This window comes from Ursus arctos, unplaced genomic scaffold, assembly GCF_023065955.2.
Source record: "Ursus arctos isolate Adak ecotype North America unplaced genomic scaffold, UrsArc2.0 scaffold_19, whole genome shotgun sequence".
Lineage (NCBI taxonomy): Eukaryota > Metazoa > Chordata > Mammalia > Carnivora > Ursidae > Ursus > Ursus arctos.
In genome coordinates this window covers 46,149,608-46,174,979 of record NW_026622863.1, presented here as the reverse complement: position 1 = coordinate 46,174,979, position 25,372 = coordinate 46,149,608, and the positions used below count along the sequence as shown (strand labels likewise).

Here is a 25,372-nt window from a genome sequence, read left to right as displayed (position 1 = left end):
TGTTTGCCTTCAGCTCAGGTCATGATCCCAGGGTCCTGGGATTCTGTCCTGTGTTGGGCTCCTTGCTCAGCGGGGAGTCTGCTTCTCCCTCTCCTTCTACCCCCCCCCAACTCGTGCTTTCTCTCTCTCTCTCAAATAAATAAATAAATAAAATATTTAAAAATATATAAAAATAAAAGACATTTACTGTTTAAGCAAACACACACACACACATAAACCTCATATGTCGTGGGGTTCGTAAGATAAATAGAAGTAATATATATGCTAAGAGCAGCTCAAAGAATGGGAGGGATGGAACACGGTTAAGATCTTCATCTTACGCGAAGTGGTAGACTGTTACTTGAAAGTATTTTATAATCAATTCAAGATGCATATTGTCAACCCAGAGCAAGCAACTACTAAGAAAAATTTTTTAAAAAGTATGCTTAATAAGTCAATAGGAGACACGAAAGAGAATCCTAAAAATCTCAATAAATCCAAAAGATGGTAGGGAAAGAGGGAAAAGGGAGCCCAAAGAGATGGGACAAATTAAAAAGAGGCAACAAGTTGACAGATTTAAACCCAACCATAACAGTAATTGCATTAAACGTAAATGATCTCAACCGGGGGTTGGCAAACGATGGCCCATGGGCCAAATCTGTCTTGCTGTCTCTTTTTGCACAGCCCACGGGCTAAGAATGGTTTTCACATTTTTAAATGCTTAAAAAGAAATTGAAAGAAGAGCAATACATCATGACATGTGACATATAAAATTCAAATTTCGGTGCCAGTGTCCATAAATAAAGTTTTATGGGAACACAGCCACGCTCATTCATGTATGTATCATCTCTGGCATCTCGGTACGGGCAGAGCTGAGTAGTTGTGACAGAGACCGGATGGCCAGCAAAGCCTAAAATATTTACTATCTGGCCCAATATCGAAAAAGTTTGCCAACCCTTGCTCTAAGGCCTAAGTACGTACTGCCTGTAAGAAACCACTTTAAATATAATGATACAGATAGGTCAGAAGCGAAGGGATGGGAAAAGATAATGCTATACCAACACTAAGCATAAGAAAGCTGGGGTGGCTAGGGGCGCCTGGGGGGCTCTGTCGGTTAAGCGTCTGCCTTCAGCTCAGGTCATGATCCCAGGGTCCTGGGATGGAGCCCTGAGTCAGGATCTGCACTCAGCAGGGAGTCTGCTTGAGATTCTCTCTCTGCCCCTCCCCTGACTTACACACACATTCTCTCTTTCTCTCAAATAAATAAATCTGAAAGAAAGAAAGAGAAAGAAAGAAAGAAAGAAAGAAAGAAAGAAAGAAAGAAAGAAAGAAAGAAAGAAAGAAAGAGGGAGTGGTTATATGAATATCAAAAAAAGGTAACTTCAGAGCAGACATGTTACCAGGAATAAAGAGAGACATTATATAATGATGAAGGGATCAATTCATCAAGACATCAGACAACAATCCTAAACATTTACACCCCTAATTACAGAGCTTCAAAATTCATGAAGCAAAAACTATTAGAACTGAAAAGAGAAATAGAAACAATTTCTCCACAGTTACAGGTGATTTCAACACCCCTCTCTCAATAATTGATAGAACAAGCAGACAGAAAATCAGCATGGATAGAGAAGCCTGGAGCAACCCCGTCGACCTCCTGGCCCTAATTGCCATTTATGGCACACTGCACCCACCAACCGCACAGAGAGCTTTACCAGGACAGACCACACGCTGAGCCATAAAACGAGTCTCCATAAATTTCGAAGGATGAAAATCCTACGGAGAACGTCCTGACCACAATGGAACTAAACAAGAAATCAATAATAGAAAGATCTCTGGAAAATCCCCAAATCCTGGCTCTCTCACTGCCTGGCTGTGTGACCTTGGACTCATCTGTGGAGCAAGTGCAACGGCTGGCCGCCCCTTGCAGGGCTGTTGTAAGACTGCGAGCCACATCTGGCACAGAACAAGCTCGAGTGTATGCGCTCACTGTCCTGGGGACTTGGGAGAAGAGGCACCCACTGACCTCGCCACGGAGCCCAAGAGCAGCCACTTGTCTTACCCTGACACTCTCTGCCACCTCCTCTGGCAGGTGAGAGTGGCCAGGCTCCCTGCAGGTGGTGCAGATCTGTGGGGCATGAAGACAGGGGGGAAGCTGGGAGGGCCTCCCAGACCACCCCCTCCCCCCGGCAGATAATCATGAAAACAGTGGCTAACCTTCGCTAAGCGCACACGCACAGTGCCGTGTTAGGCACTGGGGGGCGGGGGGGAGTGGAAGACAGAGGGATGAATAACACAGCCTCCTGCAAAAGAAAATCGAAACCCAACACGCAAAGACCCAGGGTCTGACACAGCTCTCTGGAAACCAAGTCTCTTCAAACCCACCCCAAGGGCCAATGTCTATTCAGTCAAGACAAAACTATTCAGTGCCTGGTACACAGCAGGCATCACCTCGACCCCAAGGATACAGCGTGGCTCGTGGCTGACTAGTGGTGGTGACTGCACGGAGGGGGCTGGTGAGGGCACTCGTGGAGACAGAGCAGGGGGACACAGACGGACGGTCTGTCTTGGAAGTAACGATGTATGCTCTGTTTTGGACAAGTTGTTTTGGGGATGCCTGTTGAACACACACGGGGAAGGTCTGGAGGGGAGAACTCAGTCAGTGTCAGTTCCAAAGCACAAGGGGTGCCCCCTGGGAGGTGTCTGAGGAAGACACTTGGTTAGGCGTGGGGCACCCTGGTGGCTCCCAGTGTCGGTGGGTGGGGTAGGTGTCCAGCAATGCGGTCTAGTCTAAACAAGAGAGAAAATCCGGTACCTGACTATCTAAGCCTAACTCCTTAGTACATAAAAACCACCAATGTTTTTGGATGGTTATACCAGAAACCGAAGTTTCTAGGAACACAGCTCTTGTTCAGACTGAGGAACAACTGGATGTCGTGTTTGAAACTTTGCCAAGAACCCTTCACTGTTTGGAACTCAGGTCTCCGACAACAGCCCTGCTCACGGTTTCTGAATCACCAAACCAAGATTCTTAGAGAAGCTGTATTAGGAAATCGCCAAGGTCATGGTGATTTGTGTTTGTACAAACATACTCATTTACCAAGTATTTTAAAGCGTCAAGTCTCAGGTGTCGACACGGTTCTATTAAATGGTCTCACTTCTCGTCATTCCCAATGCACCCGTTGTAAGTTGGTGCGGCTGTCTGACTCCTGATTTCTGTCTTCAGGGATAGCTCTGCCCAAACACTGAAGCACTGCTGTTGTATTATTCTACCATAGATCACTTCCCTTTCTCTCCCTTGTATTGCAGTCAGGGCGTATTACTGATTTGTTTTAAATCATGTGTAGGCAGGTGTGTTAAGTAGATGCGTTACCCTTGAATTTCGTCAGGGCGGGAAAGCAGATGTTAGAAAATATTTGTCGTAAAATATTTGTCGTAAAACAAAGGTGCTGGGTCTGCAGGCACCAACACATCACCGGTGTGGAGGGAGGAGCTCACGTGAGAAAGGGCAAAGGGCAGTCACCACCCCCCTCCCGAGGTGCAAGGAAACAGGATCCAAAGAGGAAGGAGGGCACCAGAAGGCCACAACAGCCTGGAAGCCAAGAGTTTCTAGAAGGAGGGTGGCTAATAACACTGGACGTATCCATAGAGGGGTCCCATGTGGCCCTGGTGGAGCGGGGGGAGGGGGAGCCAGGCTGTGGACTAGATCTGAGGTTGCTGGGAGGACTCTGAGGACGGGAGGACCTCAGGAGGAGTTGAGGACAATGGCAAAACAGTGGCTGAAGGCATGGCCTAGGAGCCTACCTGAGGTCTGAGGTGGACGGACCAGAAAGCAGGCAGGGATCAGAGAGCAGGAAAGAGGCAGGTGCAAAGACCACGTTGCGAGAGTGGCCAAGAGCGGGCCCGGGGAAGAGGGGGCTGCAGTCGCACAGAGCCTCAAAAGCACGGACACAGAGGTGGGGCTGTCCGGAATGACGCCAAGCCCTTGGGTCCAGCTCTGGGCTGTGGCTCCAAGGACCCTGAAGACGAAGGGCCCAGGAGGCGGGTCAGCCCCCGTTGGCAGCCAAGTCCCCTAGGCTAGTGGCATTGCACTGCTGTGTCATCGTGCTGGGGTCCCAGTCAGAGACTAAGAAACATCTGCTGAGACATCCACTGACCGAGCGAATGTGTGGGAGGACGGAGGGTGAAGATGAGAGTGAGCTTGGGGTCCAGGTCTCCAGTGGGGAGGGGGCGGGTGTGTCTGGGGGCTTCCAGGGTGACGGTGGTGGATACAGGCACAGAACGCCTGGCTGGGGAAGGGGTCCCTGACCAAGGAGCAGAAGAGATGGCCTGCAGAGAGGAAGTCAGCAGGTCCGCCACCGACCTGAGGACTTGGCCAGATTTGTCACAGTGGGGCCGTGTGCCTCCTCTAGCCTATCTGGAATGCTCCTCCCTCTCCTGGGCATGGATGCCTCTGTCTTAGCCTTTAGGACTCCGCCTAGATGTCACCTCCTCAAGAGGCTTCCCTGAGCGTCCACATCCCCTACTGTTCTCTCTCACGTGCCCTGTTTGCTTTAATATCAAGGTTTGTGCGCATCGGATACATGGTTACACTGACGGTGTCCGTAAGTTGCAACTGGGGTATGTGGTAGGCGGAAGAAGGACCCCCGCCCCCAGAGATGTCTCCATGCAAAGCCCTGAACTCATGAGTATGTCCCCTTATGGGGTCAAAGAGCCTTTGCAGATTTGACAAAGTTAAGGAATTTCAGATGGGGAGATTATTCCGGATTATCTGGGGGGGCCCGGTGATATCATAAGGGTCCTTCTAAGTGGAAAGAGGCGATCAGAGCCAGAGACGGAGCTAGGAAGATGCTATGCTGCTGGCTTTGAAGACAGAGAAAGCAGCCATAAGCCAAGGAAGGCAGGTGGCTTCTAGATGCTAGAAAAGTCAGGCAAACAGATCCTCCCCTAAAGCCTCCCGAAGGAGCCAGCCCTGCCCACACCTGGACTTGAGCCCGGTGAGATTTCGGCTTTCTGACCTCCAGACCCATAAGAGAGCACATTTATGTTGTTCTAAGCCACTAAACCTGTCTAATTTGTTGCAGCAGCAATAGTAAACTAATACAGGCTACGGGACGCTTGGAACAATGCCAGTCCTAAGATGTTAAGAAAACGTCATCAAGACTCAAAAGGGGCAAAGCCAGTGGGCCCAGCGAACTGTCAATGACTCGCTATATGGCAGTTAGTCCCACTTAGCAGGGAGAGCAAAACCTGCCACCCACTCAACGTTCGTCTTGAATGAGTTTTGAATTAGACTCTGTCTTTGGGCTTTATTTATTCTCGGGATCAAATAGGATGTTTCTGTGTTTCTTTGTTTAGCTCTTTATAATCGGCTCCTCTGCCTCTTGAGGCTGGATTCTTCACCTGAGTGCCTGGCACCAGGAGGGGTCCATGAAGCATCTGCTGCATGGCTGTTGAGGCATGAATTCTCAGTGACAGGGATGAGGTGAGGAAGAAATGCTCTTTAAGGAGGGCCTGGGGAGCACAGCGGGGCTGGAGCGAGTGGCCTGGGGGAGTGCCTGGTCTCAGCGCTCTAATGCATGAACCCGGGAGAATGCCAACTCATCCCACACTACCAGAGCCCCCGGATTTTCAAGAAGAGTGAGAAATCTGGATTTGTGAGTGAATTTGTCCAATTTTTAAATGCTGCTCATTCAAATTTTTTTAAAAGTGGTGGGCCAAACAGATATGAGTTGACAGTGTCTGCTCTCTGACACGTGGCTTCTTGGAGCTCGTCACAGGGATGAAGTAAGCTCTGTCCACATTACTGGGGTCCCCAAGGGACTTTGAGGGAGCAGGTGTCCCTGGACAGTGGAGGCTACCCCAGGTCTCCGTGACCGCCAGAGCACGTGTGAGCCAGCAACAGCTGCGTTTATGCGATTCCAATTATAATTCTCATGTCAGCAGAAGCACTTTTGTGTAACATCCCAACTGAATCCTTACAACCCGAAACATGGGCATTTTTATCCCCATTTTTCAGATGAACAGACTGAGGCACAAAGAGGGGATGTGGCCTACACAAGGTCACACAGCTAGCAGGGAGCAGAGCTGGGCCTCAGCTCTTCCCACCCCATTCCCTGTCACACAGCTAGCTGGTGGAGGGGGACCGGAATCCACCCAGGCCTCAGAAGGGGCCCTCCCCACTCAGGGTGGGACAGACAGAAGGCCACTCACCAGACTCCACTGACACAGCGCGTAGACAGTGCCCGGGGCATGATCTCCGAGCCTTGCTGCATGAAGCCCCCCACGGGGAACCAGAGGCTGTTGCCCAGCGTGTACTGGTTCTCCAGGATGTGGGGGCGCGCCCGCAAGCACGGGTGGGGGTTATACCACTCGTAGGGGCTCAGCCTGCAGAGAGACATGGGAGTGAGGGGTGGATGGAGCCAAGGTAGACAGAAAAAAGAGAAACGGAGGAAAGAGACAGAGACACCAGGATGAGAAGAGATGGGGGGGCAGTTAGAAAAAGGAGGGAAAAAAGAGACAGGGAGATGAACAGAAAGAGACGTACACAGAGAGAAGAGGTAGAAAGAAACACAGAGAGAGACAGAGGAAGAGAGACACACATACAGATAGAGAGACACACAGAAGAGGCAGAAAGAGGGGCACCTGGGTGGCTCAGTCATTAAGCGTCTGCCTTCGGCTCAGGTCATGATCCCAGCGTTCTGGGATTGAGTCCTGCATCGGGCTCCCTGCTCAGTAGGAAACCTGCTTCTCCCTCTCCCTCCCCCCTGCTTGTGTTCCCTCTCTCGCTGCCTCCCTCTCTGTCAAATAAATAAATAAAATATTTAAAAAAGAAAAAAAAGAGGCAGAAAAAGATACACAGAGAGAGAAACAGAGGACGAGAGAGAGAGAATGGGAAGGGAAGAGGCCCAGAGACAGAACCACAGAGCAAAAGTCAGAGCCACAGAGTGAGACAGGGCATGCACACAGGGAGAGAGGGAGAAAGGAGGGCCGGGAACCTGAGGCCCAGCGTGGAGGTTGGGACAGAATGTGGGGGTCGGTCATGGACACCCTGGCCCATGCCTCTTCCCGGGTAGCAGGCAGTGGACTCACCTGGCGGCCAGGAACAGGACGCAGCTGACGGCCAGGTAGGCCAGAAGCATGAAGAGCCACACGGCAGGGGAGAAGGGGTCCAGGAAGGAGAAGTAGCCAGGCTTGCGGCCCTGCGGGGAGAGGGCATGAGGCCCGGAGCCACCCTGACCTGCGTGCATCCCTAGCCCCTGCCCCGCCAAGCGCCCTCGAGCCCAAGTGGACCATCAGGGTCCAGCCCACAGCCTCTGCTTCCCTTGGGAACACAGGTGTTGGCCCCACCACCAGCCCCTGCCCCACAGCCGTACCATGTGCACTCGGTAGAGAATGCTGATCCCCAGGGTCATGAAGGGTTTGGAGAAGTCGATGACCTTCTCCCGCTCGGCGGTGATGGTGAATGCAGCCACAGCCAGGTCCGCCTTCTGCTGGAGGGGAAGCAGGGCAGGGGCAGCGGGGTGGGCCAGGGAGACAGACGGGCAGTTAGGGAGACACACACAGACAGAGCCCCCGAGAGGTCAGCAAAGGGGCCAGAAGCCTGCACTGGCTCCAGAACGGCACCTTGGGCCCAGAATCGGATGCCCGTCATCTCACGTCTGCTGGGAGAGGCTCCTGTGGCCCCTTCCCTGCCCAGCCGCCCCTCCTCATCCCGTCAAGTTCATTGTGAAGGCCCTGCTTTATAAAACTCCCCCACAGGCCTGCATAACTCCCACATGTCCCGCCACCCAGGTCCTGGAGAAAGCCTGACGGGGGTGCTGAGATGCCAGGACGCTGACCCACTCCGGGCTCTCTTCAGGCCTTGGTTTCCCCTTCTGTCTTTATGGCTCACGACATGGAACATTTGCCACGCACTGACTCTGTGCCAGGCTCCACGCTAGCTAACACTTTCTATGGATTACCTTGAGTCTTCCTTCCAACAGCTCCCGGAGGGCCACTACTAGCCCCGTTTTATAGATGGAGAAACTGAGTCTCGGAGAGGCAAAGGCACTCGTCAGTAAAGACAGGAGCTGGGGGACCTTAACGCAGAGATGGGACCTCGACTGTCCTGCCACCGGCAGGCACCAGTGACCTTCGTGTGTACATAAAGTCACCCGCCCAGACACAAGACCGACACCCAGCCCAACCAACAGAAAGATCTCGGGGGGAGCTGCACGTGGTCTCAGGTGGGGGAGGAGTGCCTGGGGTCCAGGTCTGAGGTGGTGAGGGTGGGGGGCAGGTGGGGTGGGACAGGGAGAAGGGTTTGGGTTGGTGTCTGGCAGGCACACCCAGAATCCCTAATCCAAAAGGTTCATTTGGTTCTAGCTCAGGTGGACTTAGGTGGCCTTTAGCTGCTGGCCAGACAGAAGACTGGGAAAAAGCCAACACTTCACACACCCTTCCCGCCACACACGGCACACATGAGCACTGTATCGGGTCACATGTATGCCGCCACTGACTGGTGCCCACCACGCCACATCCACACACACACGTGCTAAGACACAGGCTGGCCCAGCGACGTACCAGCTGCACGGGCACAGGCAGACAGACTCATGCCCTCGACACAGCGTAGGGAGCAGCGGAGACACACGGGGGAGGGGCGTTCCCTCGAGGCACACACGGCCCTCACATGCGTACATACATGACGGAGCAGGTAGGAGAGGGCAGGGCGCTGGAAAGGGCCCGGTGCGGGAATGGGGAGCCCCGGCTCTGCCCTGGGTTCGCTGGGTGACCTCGGGCAGGGGCTTCCACGTCTCTGGGCCTCAGTTTGCTCATCTGCAAAATGGGGACGGGGGTTGGGCGAGATGTCTCACACAGCTCTCCTGGTCCTGGCATTGGGACCCGGCTCCCAGGAGACCCCTTCCAGGCATACTGACCATCCCCTAGGCCTCCACCAGACCCCAGAATTGACTCCAAGTTCAAGTAGAGACGACTCGTAGGATTGTAATAAGAGTAGAGGTCCTGGCTCACTGGCCTGGGAGACACACACTCACACGGAAGCGGCTGAGACAGAGGACACGAGGTAATACAGGTGTGGACAGAACTGGGGCACAGTTCAAACAGCTGCCATGGGGCAAGGGACACAGCACCAGCCCCAGTGTGGCCTGAGCGTAGAGAGTTGGCACAGCCCCAAAGCAGAATCCAGAGGCGGCAAGCTGCAGCAGGGGCCCAAAACATGGCTGGATTTGGGGCATACCCTTGGGAATTCCTGGATGGGGAGAGTAGGGAGCACCTTGCCCCTTCTCACATACTTGCCACTCTAATGACTAATATGTGAACTCCCGGGAAGGACGTCAGCGAATACAGGAATCCTATTACTTGGATGCACCCACGGGAAGTATGCCCCAGGAAGGCCCTCCATGGGGGCCCGAGTCTCCCCTTCAGAAAGCAGGAGGCAGCGGCTTCGCAGACGGCGCTCAGGAGGGCTCTGCTGGTCCCTAGGCCAGGGACCAGGAGCCCACTTCCTCCCCAAAGGACTCCCAGCTCCTTTCCGTTCCATCCTTTGCTCTGCTCGTTGGCCTCCTCACCTACTCTGGACACCTTGCTTCAGGCCAACACCTAGGCCAAACCCACTTCTTCCCTTTCCTGAAACCTCCACATCTCCTCTGGTAGCAAGGGCAGAGGTTCTGCTGCCAAAACACAACTCAGATCTGTCCACTTCTGTCCATGCCCCCATCCAGGCCCTGACCATCAGAGTCTCTTCCCTGACAACTGCATCAGCCACTTCAGCAGCCCCCCAGCCACCACTCAGAACCCCACGGTCCAAAGGGAAAGTCCCCTGCTTAAAACCCCTGGGTGGCTTTGCACTGCACCTACAACAAATCCCTTTCCTGGCCAAGAGGCCCTAGGGGATCTGAGACCCATCTGCCTGCTGGCCTCCCCTCATGCCCTTTCCACTCACCTATTCGGCTCCAGCAACAATGGCTGCCTTTTGCTCTTCAACATGGCAGGCTCATTCCCCACCTCAGGGCCTTTGCATGTGCTCCTCTGTAGCTCAGCCTCACCTTTCGAGGCTTAGCTCACACTTCATTCCTTCAGCCCTCCCCACGGCGGCCTCCGGACCCCACTTACCCCACCCCAGGGTTGTCTCTCTCATATCACCCATTACCCTGTTTTATATCCTGCTTTGCAGTACTGGAGATGACCCTGTCTGTTTGCTGATTAATGGATTAGCTTTCCTACTAACTAAATTACAAGTGCCTTGCGTATCTGGTTAGAGGTGAGTCCCAGAACCTACACAGGGGTTCCCAACAAACAATGCTGGATTTTGACCAAGCCTGGCCTCTCTGAACGGCCCCTAGGGCAGCCACCGTTCCCCACCTTACTCCTGGGCCTCCAGCCCCGTCTCACGCCAGCTGCTTTCTGGCCTCTGCATCACTGAATACTGCCCTTGCCTGAGGAGCCCCACTCTGCCCTGCAGAACTGTATCCCACGCACTCCTACAGCATCCCTTGCACCCCTCCCTCCTCTGCGGCGCCTTCTCTGGACAGCCCCCCCACATGCTCCACACCCCTGGATCTACCACAGCTCTAGCTCAGTTTGGAAAACATCTGTGCGCTTCTCTGCCTCTGCAATGAAACTTGCAAAAGCAGGGCCAGCTGGACACATAGCGTCTCCTCTGCTGAAGAACCAGGAATGTCCCCCCTCCTCTGCGGGCCTCCCAGAATGTCCCGGACAGAGAAAGCTCTCCTTCCCTCTGCTTTATGGAACCTCGCATGGGTGCAGAGGCTCACCCCTACACAGCACATACCTCGTGGCCACCATTTCAGGGCTCCCCCCCGCCCCGTGCCCAGAGTAGCTCACGTAGTCCCCAGAGCAACCCTGTCAGAGGGACCATCCTGCCCACCATTTCACACGTGAAGAAACAGAGGCACAGTGATGGTAAGCACCTGGCTTCTAGCTGACCCGGGATTCAGAACCAGTTCCCCTCTAGGAGTTTCGCCTGCCCACTGTCCCCACCCTTCATGGCCGGGGGGCATCTGACATCAGGGTCCAGGTGTGCGACTCCTCCCTGGTCCCTGGGAGCTCGGTAGATGGGTGCTTTGCAAATGACTACAGTGAATGGGTCCTTGAACTTCTCGTCAACACACAGCAAACTCAGCCCTTACCCTGTCCCCGTAGTCGTCCCAGGCAGAAGCCTGGGGGGCATCCTTGACACCTCTCCACCCCTCACCGATTCTAGACTCAAGCTCTCCTGATTCTGCTCCCCAAACACCTCTGGAATCGATCACTTCCTCCATTTCACTGCCCCACTCCTGCCCTGATCACCGCGTCTCAGGACCGGAAACCTCAGGCAGTCGCCCGAGGGACCCCAGAAACTATAGCCTCGGGCACAGCAGCCCTGCTTAAACCTGGCAACAGCTCCCGCTCTCCTTACACTGTCATCTGTACTCCTCACCCAGCCCCCTTAGGCCCTGCCCCACCCAGCCCCCACCCCACTGCCACATACTGAATGTTTATGTCCCCCCAACAAACTCATATGTTGAAATCTTAACCCTTAACATGATGGTGTTAGGAGGGGGGCCTTTGGGAGGTGAGGAGGTTCTGAGGGGGGAGACTCATGAATGGGATTAGTGCCCTTTTCCCATTCCATCCAGAAAGCTCCCTCGCCCCCACCACCATATTGAGGCACAGCAAGATGGCCGTCTATGAACCAGGAAGAGGCCCCCACCAGACACCAAATCTGCCAGCACCTTTATCTTGGACTTCTCAGCCTCCATAACTGTAAGAAATAAATTTCTGTTGTTCATAAACCCCCCAGTCTGTGGTATTCTGTTACAAAAGCACAGACTGAGACACCCACCACCTTGCCCTGCATCCCCCCCATTGCAGTCTCTCTGTCCATTCTGTCTGTCCATCCACTTATTTACCTACTTGACAAATATTTGCGGAACACCCACCACTGACCAAGCACAGTTCTAGCTTTGGGAATCAAGAGGTGAAGATAAATATATAATGGCGGGTGGTGACAAGTGTCATGAAGAAAAACAAAGCAGGGCAAGGGGATCAAGACTGCTGGAAGACACTAGTCTGGACACACTCCCCACTGCAGGGAGGTCTTGGGTACAAATGTGAAGGAAGTGTGAAGCAAGGCCCGAGAAGAACTAGGGAGAAAATTCCAGGCTGACGGACAAGCACATACAGCCCCTGAGATGGGAAGGGACTTGCAGCGTCCAGGGTGGCTGGAACCCCCTGGGAGGGGTGGGAAACGCAGCAGAGCAGGGATCGCAGCCCTGCAGGGATGCGAAGGGGAGGCTGGATTCTACTCCAAGGGCAGTAGAGGACATCACATCGGAGGGTGTGAGCAGGGGGATGACATGATCTGGCCACCGTGAGAACAGACCACAGGGGCAAGAGTGAAAGCAGGGGTCTTCAGGACCAAATGAAGTCCATGGGAATACTTGGGCTGGGGAGGAGGGAATGGAGGGGGTGGTGGAGAGAGGTGGCCAGATTTGGATTTCATTCTGAAGGGAGGACAGACACATCCTTAAACCCTGCGAACTCCTTCTAAGATCCTCTTAGAGCCTTTGGAGCTCTCCTTCCTCCTCCTCCTCCTCACCCTGGATTTCCTAGCAGAGTCACCCATTTCCTACAGAAGATCTCCCTCCACAAGGGGACGCTGACATTTAATCTCTGGAATGAAATCAGGAAAAATCCAAATGATGAGCCATCTGTAGAAATGATGGGGCAGGAAGGCTGTCTAAATACCGAAAAGCCGACCAACACCCGTGTGAGCATAGCCCAGCCCCAAACTCGCCCTCTATCCCAGCTCCCTGCAAACCACGGTTCTGCTTTGCCATCCGCGCCCTGTCAGACTCTGCCAGTAGGGGGCGCTAGCCGGACGCTGCAAGGCTGCAGGAAGGCGAAGGCTCGCCAGCCTGTCCCTGCAGCAGCGGATCGTCCTAGCGCAGCAGATGAATCCAGTTTGTGGCTTCCCTGCACTTGCAGAACTGGCCTCACTGAGCCCCTCAGGGAAACCAGTGCCAGCCAGTGAGCGCCTTCCTCTAAGTTTCCAGGAGTTTCAGCTCCTCTCACTGTTCCTTCCGAACCAGGGAAGCAGCCATTTCCTGCCTCGCACCTCCATGATAGCTGAGAGGGAGGGTGTGCGAACTGTAGCCCTCAGGCCAAGTCCAATGCCTGATTTTGTGAATAAAGTTTTATTGGAACACGCCCATGCCCATGTGTTTCGGTATCGCCTATGACTGCTTTCCATCCAACAACAGAGTTGGATGATGGTGACACTATGACCTGAAAGCCAAAAATACTTACTATCTGGCCCTTTACAGAAAAGGTTTGCTGATCCCTGCGTTGGAGTTCGACTTTTACCCTCTTTGTTACTGAGTTAACTTTATTCCTAGTAAGTAATTCTCTTCATTCATTCGGCATGCCTGTCTCCTGGCAGGACTCTGACTCATGCAGAAATGACAACAGCCAGCTCACCGGAGCACTCAGGCCATGTGGGCACTCGAGGCTCAGTCTCTGGGAGGGCCCAGCGACGAGCATTGTCTCAGTAGGAGACGAGTGAGCTGCAGAAGAGAGCGCAATCCGCGCCCAAACCCGAGTTCTGCGCTGTGAGTCGCCCCTGGGGGCCTATGTCCCCGTCTGCCACCAGCACTCTGCATATCCCCGGATCTGCTGGGTCATCGGGCCCAGGTGGCAGATAAGCTTGCACGCAGCTGGGGTTTGCTACAGAGCCTTCGCGCGCTCCGGGCCTCCCTCGAAATGGAAAGCCGTGGGGGCTGTTTGGGAAGTGGACTGAAGCCGCTCACAACTTACATCCAAATCCCCGAGCCCCACCAAACGTCACACAGCCCCTCCTCGGACGCCTGTTTCGGCGCCGCAAGGCCCCTCATCTGAGTTTCTAAGTTTTCACCTTTCCAACTTCTTCCCCTGCGCCCTTAGGCCTCAGGGTGCTGGTTGCTTCCTGCAGCCCCTACCCCGTGATCCCTTACTTTGCTTTCTACTCTTTTAGTCATCTGGTTAACCACTTGACCTCTAGGTAACAATTCTTTGTATCAAAGTCGCTCTGTTCAAGTAGCCGATGTGATTCTGTGCAAGTAGCTGGTGCTATTTTTGTGTCCAGATTGGGCCCTGACCAATGGATGTCAGCAGCGGGTTTACTGCCAACCCCGTTAAATGTGACATTCTGCTCACGAGATCTGATCAGCGCAATGTTGCCAGGGTAGTGGACCCGCCTGCCCCGGGTGCGCTGTCAAGATCAAGTTCTCTGTGGCCCAGGTGATGGCGGGAGACGAGGGAACGGATGTCGCCCTGAGGCGAGATGGCAGGCTTCTGGTGGGCCTCAGAAAGCTGGCTAGCGAGAACTGCCTTTGCCAGGTCAGTAGCTCACGCCAGTTGCCAAGGTCTGTGTTGACTTGCTCCAGTAAAGAGACTTCATTTGGGCCAGCGACTGCGGTTGGAGTTACCGCCTGATTCCATTTGCAATAATCCCCAGTCATTGTCCAAGATCCAACTGCCTTCTGCACAGACCGAACCGCCCCGGTGACAAGGGATGAGATCACTACCTCCGCTTCTTTCAAGCCGTTAATGGCAGCACTAATCTCTGCGATTCCCCCAAAGGATATAGAACTGTTTTCCGGTGACTATCCTGGGAAAGACAGGGAATTCTAGGAGCTTCTGCTTGCTTCTTTCACCGTAATGGCCCTGACCGCCGGTCAGCCAGCCGGCGTGGGATTCTGCTGGTGGCCACGCAGGTCTCTTCCAATTATACAAGTAGGACCTGGGAAAACTCACGGTGGGTCTGTGGACCTGTCAGGTCCATTCTGAGTTGAACTTGGACTCAGACTCCATCTATCGCCTGACCGCATAAGGCCCACTGTGGTCTGCCAGGCAAAACAGGAAAAATCAAAGTGATCAGCCATCTGTAAAAGTGACGGGGGGGGGGGTGTCTCAATATCTAAAAGCCAACCAAAAACCCTCTGTGTGAGAAGGAGCCTGGACAGAAACCGCGGCAGCTTTTCTGGAAATCGGTTCGACCATCTATAACAAAAGCCATACAAAGGGTCCTCCTCTTTGACCTAGTCACTCTATTCAGAGAATCCGTCCTAATGGGCTGCCGTGCAGGCAAAGCTTTTGTGCATAAAGAGGTTTGCTTATGGTTGTTTATAACAGCACAAACAAATAAAAAATGCCTGGAAACAACTAAGTACAAAGCCACGCTTCGGTCAATTACAGTCTGTCCTCATGGGGATCAGTATGCAGCCAAGAAACGTTCTGTTTAGGTGGGAACAATAAGGTATTATTTTTACCCTTTGAGATCGGCAGAGGTTTTTTTAAAAAAAGATCGATAATACCGCTTGCTGGCAAGAGTGTGGGAAATGTGACATTCTCGTGCACTTTTGGTGGGAATATAAATCGGCGGAACCTTTCTGAGCAGCTATTTGGCAATCTCTGCTTAAAAAGTATTCACACTCTCTGACCCGGCGCTTTGGTGGTTTGGAGTTTCTCCTTCGGGAATACGCCCAACAAACCCACAGGCCCGGTGGATGGTGGCATTGTCCACACCAGCAAACACGGGAAACCATCCGAACAGGGGATGAGTTAAATAATTCATCCTCAGCCGCACAATGAAATCCATATTTCTCCTCTTGAATCTCAGATCATCCCCTCCGGCGATCCATGCCCGGAGACAACGCTTGTTTCCCCAAACCCACCAAACTGCGCCTCCCACGTTCTCCCCAGCCAGCCTCGCCACCCACCCAGCTGCTCAGGCCACGCCCTGCAGTCACCCCTGATTCCTCTCTCCCTCTTGAGCACCCCCGACACGGCCACCGCTCGAGTATTACCTCTGAGCCCTTTGACGGGCTTCTAAAGGGAACACCCTGTTTCAACTCTTGCCCCAATACCGTGGTTTCTCGAGAGAGCAGTGAGAGTAATCACTTTCAAATGATTTAAAAATTAATCCAGGTCAGATGTCCGTACAGTAAAACACTGTTCAGCCCTAAAAAAAGAATGCGGTAACTGATCCACGCTACGACAGGGATGCACCTTGAACACGTGATGCGGAGCAAAGGAAGCCACACGCAGAAAGCCGCATATCGGATGATTCCATTTATAGGAACTATCTAGAATAAGTAAATCCATGGAGACGGAGAGACTGGTGGCAGCACATAGCAATCTGGTGGTTGCCAGGAGCTGGGGAAAAGGGGAATGGGAGCTGACTGCCTACTGGGTGCGGGGATTTCTTTGGGGGTCACGAAAATGTTTGAGCACGAGGCAGAGGCGATGGTTGCCCAACGTCGTGAATAGACGACCTGCCCCTGAACCATACGCTTTAAAATGGTTAATTTTATGTTATATGAATTTCACCTCAATAAAAAGAGAAAACACATTAGATCACGGCACGTTCCCTGCCTGAACCCTTCCGCTGGCTTCACACACAGTGAAAATTACATCCCTGCTCCTTATCCTGCAAGGCCCCCCTGTGATCCAGGCTCCATTCTGGGACCTCGTACTCTCCCTCACCCGCCCCTCACCCCAAAACTCTGTGAGGGAGGTAATATCATCCCCATTCAAGAGGGGACACCGAGGCCAGAGAGGGGACCTGGCTTGCGGGGACCACAAGGGAACGCAGGCAACGGAAGCCGGCCCTGCCTGACCCCTAACGAGCTCATGACTGTTGTGGCCACAGTGGACGTGGCTCAGACCCTCCCTCGGGGTTGGCCGAGCATGCTGGTGGCTGATGGCTCTCAGTTCAGTGGGTGGAAGAGCCTCCCTGAGGACGGCCCCCTCCGATCACAGGTCGGTGGGGCGTATAAAGGCCTGCCCCCTCACCTCAGCTCCAGAGCTGCCTGGGGGACAGCTGAGGCCCAGTCCTGGCTGCATTGCAACTCCGCGCCTTCCTCTGCCCAGGCCCGCTCCTTCCCTCCTGCACAGGGCTGGTTTCTAACGGGGCCTCCTGCTTGCTAATCTCCATCTGCTTCCCTGGAACACCCTAAGATAGCTGCTTTGTCCTTGAGGGTGGGGCGGAGGGCACAGATTTTTATCCCGGGGGGTGGGGAGGTGCTCTGGCGACAGCATGTGAATGACAGGTCAGACCTCCACTGTAGAAGACCCTACTGCAGGACAACGCAGAATGGTGAGAGATGGGAGGTCAAGAGGTCGGTCCGGAGGCTGGGAGAGGGGCCGGGCGTGGGAGAGGGGCCGGGCCTGAAAGCACGCCACGGCATGAGGACAGGGAGAAGGCCAATTCCAGCAGTGGCCACTGGGTGGAGTAAACGGACCATGATTCAAGACCGGCCTGGGGACCGGTGGGGTGACTGGGGAGATTCCGGTGCCCTGGGCTGGCTTCCATCTGGAAGTCACTCGTCAGCTCCAGGCCAGCCTGATGGAGGCCAGCCCTGGCTCTGCCAGTCACTAGCCATGTGGCCTGGACATGGTACCTTGGTGTCTCACTATTAGAGAAAACTGGGCTAATACCAGGCCCTCCTCGTGGGGTGGCGTGTTCATACAGTTCAGAACGCTTGGGCAAGGCTCTGGCACGGGGTGAGTGCATCATCCTGTTCACCCTGGCTACCCGAGTACCTACTGGGGGTCTGGGAAGGGCTTTGGGTCAGACACACCTGGCTGCAGCCCTGCGGTGACTGGGGCAAGTCTCTTCGCCTCTGAGACCCGGGGCAGCAGTGGGAGGACAGAGATCGTCAGGACCTTTAAGTAACACTTGAAAAGCCTCTGGCATGTGGGGTGGTGTTGCCGCCGCTGGGAGGCCGTGGCGAGTACCCGCCTGAAGCTCCGTGTACTTGGCCATCCCACGGCAGGCAGGCAGCTGAGCCTCTGCAGGGCCAAGCCCCGCCCATCCTTCGCGCTCCCAGCCCGCTCCTCCTCCAGTGTTCTCTCCCTAAATGTCATCGCCCTCACCCAGCTGCCCGAGCAACTTGCAACGGAGAGGCTCGGTCCTTTCTCCCGTGTCCCCCGCCCCATCACCAAGCCCTGGCACTCTCAGCCTCCCCCTGTCTCCATCCTTGCTGTCCCCCTACCTCCCTGCAGGTCATCCTGCCCACCCCCCCGAACCCCACTGATTCTCTTTCCTCACTTGAGCCAACTTGACACCTTTGGGGCGTGTGCCATGAGCCCCCTGCTGACAGCCAAACTCTTTAACCCTCTCCATTAGAGCAAGGCCAGGCCTAGCTATTGTATCCCCAGGGTGTATACAGCAGGCCCTCAGTAAATGCTAGCCAGCTTGAGAACAGACAAACACATGAATGTATGCGTGTGCTGGCCGTGCCGGTAGAAATAACATTAATAAGAATGTGAATAGGGCACATGCTTACAGTACCCACTACCTGCCAGTCACCTGTTCTAAGCCCCAGGAATAACTCGTTTCATGCTCAAGATGGCGGTGTGTACTAGCCACTATTATGTCTCCAATTTTACTGTTGAAGACACAATGTCACAGAGGGGTTAAGGAACTCGCCCAAGGTCACACAGCTAGTATGCAGCAGAGCCAAGGTACAAACAGGACTCAGGATCACAATCATAGCAGCGCATCAGGAAAGCTCCGGCCTCTGGGCTGTGCTAGCCCCAGACACCATCCTGCCGAATCCTCCAAATCCTCCGTCCATGCTGCGGGGCAGGCCTGAGGCTCTTCCCCAAGGTCATGCTGCTGTAAAGAGGACTATTCCACTACTACTTCATTGATGAAGAAACTGGCATCCAATTTACGTGACTCTGGCTGGGGGCTACTCTCCTGCCGTCTGCCTATTTCCAGGGACCCTGACCAATGTTCTGAACCCACGTGACTGAGGACCAGGATGTGGAAGTCACAGGGAAGCGGGCCAGTCAGGTGGGTGCCGGGCCGCCAGCTCCCCATGCCCCCTGCCTTTTCGGATTCTGGCTTCAGGCCCTTGAAACCCACCCGGGACAGAAGCTTCAAATAGGCCCCAGCAGCAGGGGGGGTGGGGGGGGGCGGTGGCCGTGCCTCGGGCCTGTTCATGGGGTGGGGTGGGAAAAGTCTAGCCACCAGGACCCCAAGGACACCCCCAGCCCTGCCCCCACCACAGCTATTCTGCTTTGTCTCAGCTTCTGAGGGTGCCTTCAATTGGGGGGGAAAAAAGAGTTCTGCAGTCAAAACAGCAGTTTTGAAAATCAGTGCCCTAAGGAATAAATGCCCTTGTCATTCAAAGTGGCCTTCTCAAGTCTACCCTGGTGACATTCAGGGGCGTGGATGCAGTGAATTCTGGGATGGAAGAGACAGGAGGGTGAGGATCCTTGATGCCCTCAGCCAAGTCCAATGTCAAGGCTTCCCTGACTGTTGGTGGCCATAGGTCCCTGCTCTGCACACCTGCCCTGGCTGGCTGGGGCCTGTGTGTCTCCCATGGCACGGCCCTGCCTCCGGGCCCTTGCCTACATGGTTTCTCCTGCCTGGAATAAAAAGAGGGACTACATATTGAGATCCCCTGCCTGTGACAAGCATCATGGGTGGCACCGTCCCTGTTCCCTGAAACCCTCAGGACAGACCTGAGAGGCATCATTATCCCCATGCAAGGGAGGGAAAAAGAGAGGTGAAGGAAAGAGAAACAACTCACCTGAGCATTCAAACCCAGACTGGTCTGACTCCAAAATATTTTTTCCACACCACTCTCACCTCCCACACCTCTGCCTTTCTCCCTCCTCCCCTTCATCCACATCCCACCAACACTCAGGGCCCTTCCAGGGTACGTCACTCTCTCTCACCCTGACTCCCCTTCTATAAATGCCATTTCCTCTGCTCCGAACACATTCCCCTGCTCCCATACCCCCTTCACCTTGCTGACTCCTTCACACCCTCTGCGAATCTATTTGGGGGTCAATTCTCCTGGGAAGTCCTCCCTGGACCGGCTGGGTGAGGAGCCTCCTCTGGGTGCCTCCTCATAGCTCTGAGGGTGGTCTTGTGGTCATTTGCTTTCCAGCATCCTAAGGACACCCTAACCTTTTGAGAGCACGGTCCAGGTCCACTGTGTTCACCACTCTATCCTATGCCAGCATGGTGCAAGGCACACAGTAGGTGCTCAATAAACACCTTGTGAGTGAGTGGACTTGTGAGTCCAACAGGTAGCCTCGATGTCTGCAATGTGCCAGGCCCTCCTGGTGGGTGCTGGCCACAGGGCACAAGCGAGCGCCATCCCAGTCCTCCCGGCCCAGCCTTGCCTCCTGGAGGAAGTCTCTTTCCACCTCTACAGTCACTGTCCAATTCTAACTCCATGTCTTTTTCATCCACCCAAAAAATCCCTGAGTACCAGCTGAGCCAAGGGGATGCTAGGGGAGCACGTGTTAAAGCAAGACACAGGAGGTGAAGCATTGCCTGTCATCCGCCCGCCCCGTTGTTGGGCACCTGTAGTTATGCACCAGGCTGGTTGAAGCGCCACTGGCTGCTTGCCTGCCTGCCTCCCCACGCCCACCTGGGCCACGGTCCCTTCCCCAGACCCGGCCCAGCCGTACCCGGTTGATGAGCTCGCCGACCATGCCCGTCCAGGAGCCGTTGGGCTCGGGCGCCCCATACAGTCCATCCTCCACCAGCCGCAGGCGGTAGCGGAAGCGCAGGAGCTCGGCCAGCTCTCGCAGCATGTCCACGCAGAAGCCCTCGAAACGCTCATTCCCAGACAGGGCCTGGAAGTTCGGCCGGCGCATGACGTAGGGGTTCTCCTGGGAAGCAGCAGAGAGGTGAGGTCAGACACTGGACAGCTAGGGGCTGCCTGGGGAGCCCGGAGCCAGGGCCGTGCCGCCAGACCAGGAATCCGCGTCCACGTGGGACAGAGTCACTGCATCCGCTCCTTGCCTACAGGTGCTCAGAGTGGGGAGGAGGCCGGCGGTCTCCGGATGCCACCGCTCCCCGCTCCCCGCCCCCCCCCCCCCCCATCGCAGGGAGCGGTTTTCATCTCCGCCAGCCAACCCAATGCTCTATTGTCTCAAACTCAAAATGCCTACCAGGGAGGCAAGTAAGCTAAGAGAGAATCACACTGGAAGGAGATTGTGCCGGATTGCAGCAGGGGCTTTCCAATTTCTGACCGTGACCACAGTAAGAGATGTCTTACTTTGCAACGCAAGTCCTACGTGCCCACTTAAATAGACTTTGCTCCTCAAAAGTGTCCTTACCCTAGTGACTAAAGGCAGCAGACCCTGATTACGTTCAGTCCTGCTCTGGTTCACTTTTTTTTTAAGATTTTTTTTTTTTTAAGATTTTATTTATTTATTTGAGAGAGAGAGACAGCCAGCGAGAGAGGGAACACAAGCAGGGGGAGTGGGAGAGGAAGAAGCAGGCTTCCAGGGGAGGAGCCTGATGTGGGGCTCGATCCCAGAACGCTGAGATCACGCCCTGAGCCGAAGGCAGACGCTTAACGACTGAGCCACCCAGGTGTCCCTAAGATTTTATTTTTTAAGTAATCTCTACATCCAACACGGGGCTCGATCTCACAACCCCTAGATCAAGAGTCACATGTCCTACCGATGGAGCCAGCCAGGCGCCCCTCTACTTCACTTTTCCACATGAGCAGTAGCAACCCACTGAACTGAGTTGATGGTTAGCAAGGGATCACGGGGTCTGCCCCACCAGGACTGAGCGCCAGCCGACACCACTATGAGGGAAGCAGGCCTGAGATGCCAGAGGGCCCGACGTCAAGAATTCTGGAATCCTCGGCTGTTTTGCAAAATGTCCTGATGATAAAGGTTAACAACAATTCACATTCTAATACCAGTCCTGGTAATGCTTTGCAGGCTAAGCAAACACCTCAGACCCCACACAGGTTTGCTACCCTGATGCTTTTGTCTGAGCAAACCTTACCGACCCCCAAAGCAGCAAGTGAGCACAAAAGCAGAGCAAACTGTGTCACGGGCTAGTACGACGAGGCATTATGAAGATGATGTCGAGAAAAGGGAATCTTAATCTTGACAGAGGTAGTGTCTAAACGGGTGTTCGCATAGTGTCACTTCGGACTGAGGAACAAAGGAAGTTAGGACTTAGGACACGGTGGGGAGGGCTCTGGCAGGAATATCCAGGATGGCGGCCGCACACTGAGTACCTGCTGAGTGCCAGCACCCCCCCCCCCCTCGAACGGATCCCTTTAACTCCTGGCCGGTGACCCTATACCAGAGGCGTTATCAGACTCGTTTTACACATGTGGAAACTGAGGCTCACGGAAGTCAAGTGAGGTGATTTGTTCCCCAGCAACAGGTACGGTGAGGCCGAGTCTCAGTATAGGCTCTGGATTTGTGGACCACACCAAGCCCCACAGCTGAGGGGTAGTGGGATGGAGGGAAGTCAGCGAGTGCTTCTCTCTCTCCACCAGGCTGCCTTTCCAAGCCCCAAACTGTGGAACGGGGAGTAGGAATGTGAAATGATGCTAATAATAGCATCAGTAGCTAGCATTTCTTGTAGGCTTGCTGTGTGACAGCTATTCTGTCAGCGTGGGAGGTCGGTATTATTACCCCTGTTTCAGAGATGAGGACACCGAGGTCCCAAGAAGTGAAGTTGTAAGTGGCTGAGATGGACAAGCTGGGCTGACTCCAAAGCTCTGCTCTGAAGCCCTGTGCTCGATGGAACTCAAGTGGGCAGAATCCAAGAGTGACACAGGAGAAGCCAGACAGATGGGGACCTAGGCCGGGTGTCAAAGCTGGATAATCAGAAATCAAGACTTCTCCAGACAGGCACCGGCGTTAGAGCTGGGAGGCTCTCCCCCCAAGCTCTCCCGACATACCGAGAAGGGAACCGAAGCTCAGGGAGGTCGAGGGTCTCGTCTGAGGCCACGCCGCAGAAGCAGGGCAATGGGGAGGGGAGATGGGTCAAAGCTGGGACTCCAAACCTGGTTGCGTGCACTGTGAAGGGGCATACTCCTCCCACCAAGGCCCAGCTGATCTCCAAATCCAAGGCTGAGGCACTTGGCTTGTGGGCTTCGATTCGAGGCCTCGGCATCGGGGTCTGAGCTTGCAGAGTCAGAGACAGGGACTGGGGCCCATGACCAGAACTCGAGCTCAGAGAATAATGATGTAGGACTCAACACAGAGCCCCAGACCATCGGAAGCAAGGGTCTGATGGAGCCTCTCCTCCGGGGTTTTCCAACTCGTTCAGAGAATCTTCTGTGGAAGCACCGCAGACAGACAGTGGGCTGGTGCGAAGTCTGACTCTAAGAACCCATCCCACAAACGGCCGTGCATCCGCACATGCCATGTACGCCCAGCCGATCAAGGCAGCGCAGCTCCGAGCAGGAACAAAGACTGAGGCTGCCTAATTTGGGACAGGTTAAAAAGATTATTGATGTCATCAAAGACTCCTAGGCAACTCCTAAAATAACAAGTTCTATCGGATATATTAGGAGGAAAAAGGGAAAAAAAAAAAAAAACCCAAGCTACAGAACAACGTGTACAATATGCTACTCTTTGTGAAGGAAAAAGTGAGGACGTGCTTGTATATGCATAGAAATTTCTGGAAGGATGTGGCCTCTGAGGGAAAAAGCGGGTGCCCGGAGCGGAAGGAGCCTTGGCCTTCCTCTCCTCACCCCCATGTGCCCTTTGAATTCTATTTTATGTAGGTTCTTTTGCGTCTACCCCAATGTGATGAATTTTTTTAATTAAAATTTTTAATATTAAATATTAAAATATTTTTAAAACTTTGAAGTAGGATTTTTAAGTGTATATGGAAACATGAATGGTCAAGAAGATCCTAAGGTCAAGCGATCCTAAAGAAGAAATTGGAGGATTGACCCTATGAGGTATTAATACTTAATTTAAAGCTATGGTATTTGAGACAACGTGATATTAGAGCAAAGACAGACAAATGGACAATAGAAGAGAGAGCTTAGGGGGTGGAGGGGCGCCTGGCTGGCTCAGTCGGAAGAGCATGTGACTCTTGATCTCGGGGTCATGAGTTTGGGTCCCACACTGGGTATAGAGATGACTTAAAATCTTAAAAAAAAAAAAAACACACAAAAACACGTGAAATAAATGTGTCCTGCCCTCCCATACCTCACATTGTACCTCAAAATCAATTCCAAGTGGATGGTGCATCTCACTGTAAAAGGCACAACGATTAAGTTTTTTGAAAATGAATAGAAGACTATCTTCATGTCCTTGGGGTAGGCAAAGAATTCTTAAATTCTAAAAGCATTAATCAAAAAGGGGGGGGGAAATCACGGATAAAATTGACTTAAGCAAAATTAGAAATCTTTTCATCAAAAGATTGAGAGTGCAGAAGCAAGCCACAAAGCACAAGGTCTTTGCAAGATGTATACCCAGTGAGGACTTGTATCCAGAGTATATAAATAAACAAATCGATAAAAAGGTCATATGTCCCAGTTTTTTTTTAATTAAAAGAAAAAAGACTTGAACAGGGGACTTCCCAAAAGAAGAGTGTCAAATGGCCAATAAACTCAAAAAGGTGGTCGACGTCCCTGTTAGGGAAATGCAAATGAGAACCTCAATGTGGTCAGTCTGGGGGCCACGCGGGTGCCAAGCTCAGGGCGGCAGGGCAGACCGAATGACACGAGCAGAGGGCTTGGCCCAGCACCAAGACGGCAGCCACGGTGGGGGCTAGTTTATCCAGGATGCAAGCTCAGGAGAACATGCCTTTCATGCCGGGAAGCCAGGTGGCTTTCTCACCTCATGCGATCCCCCCACAGCCCTTCAAGGTGGGATTATGAGACCCATTTTACAGATGAAGGTATAGACCAGCTGAAGTGGTAGTGGGCAAAGTCAGGAGGAGAGTGAGGTCTGACCAACCCCAGAGTCACCAAAGAGAAGAATGAGACGTCCCGGCCTGATGAAGACAATCACGGGGACCAAGGAGTGTTCTGGGAAACCTCTGCAGGAAGGAGCGGGGCTGGAGGCTGAGGGAAGGCCCCACACAGCCTTGCCTCTGTGGGCCTTCTTTTGCACCTTAGCTTCCTTGTGGGGCCTCTGTCAGTCTTGGTCCCAGTCACCCTTTCGACTCCAGACCAGTGAGCTCCACCCCAGAGACAGCCTCACCCCTCCCCCATCTCGGACCTCCCCCTGTTCACTTACTCCCACAAGACCACTGTGATTATTCACATGCATCCAGCATTTGTGTTAGGCCTGGTGCATAGCAGCTTCAGTAACTATTTGTGGAATGAATGAATGAATGAATGAATGAATCCATCCATCCATCCATCCAAAGAGCAATGAATGTGAGGAAGAGAACCACATGGCTCACGGGCCTTGGGGAAAAGAGGAGACAGGTGTGAGGAGGAGATGAAGCCTCCAGGGTCATGGCTCGTCTCTCCTGACATCCCCTCCCTGACCTCTGTCCCTGCCCCCCCCCCCCACCGAGGACCCCATCTCTTTGGGCCCCAAGAAGCTTCTGGGTCTGACCACACTGCCACAGGCACGGAGGTGTGACTTCTCCCAG

General features: G+C 53.7%; 1 protein-coding gene across 2 annotated transcripts in view; it reads right to left on the bottom strand.

The window, feature by feature from the left end:
* The window catches only part of GRIK5 (glutamate ionotropic receptor kainate type subunit 5), a 48,870-nt gene that overhangs the window by 8,262 nt on the left and 15,236 nt on the right, over nt 1–25,372 (bottom strand). The window contains exons 12-15 of one of the 2 annotated variants that reach the window (XM_057314426.1): nt 20,458–20,661; nt 7,356–7,472; nt 7,072–7,181; nt 6,193–6,366 (exon numbers count right to left, since the gene is read on the bottom strand). In XM_057314426.1, coding sequence (XP_057170409.1) covers nt 6,193–6,366; nt 7,072–7,181; nt 7,356–7,472; nt 20,458–20,661 — 605 coding nt within the window. The remainder of the gene's footprint in view (nt 1–6,192; nt 6,367–7,071; nt 7,182–7,355; nt 7,473–20,457; nt 20,662–25,372) is intronic. The other variant, XM_026482189.4, reaches the window with a different exon arrangement.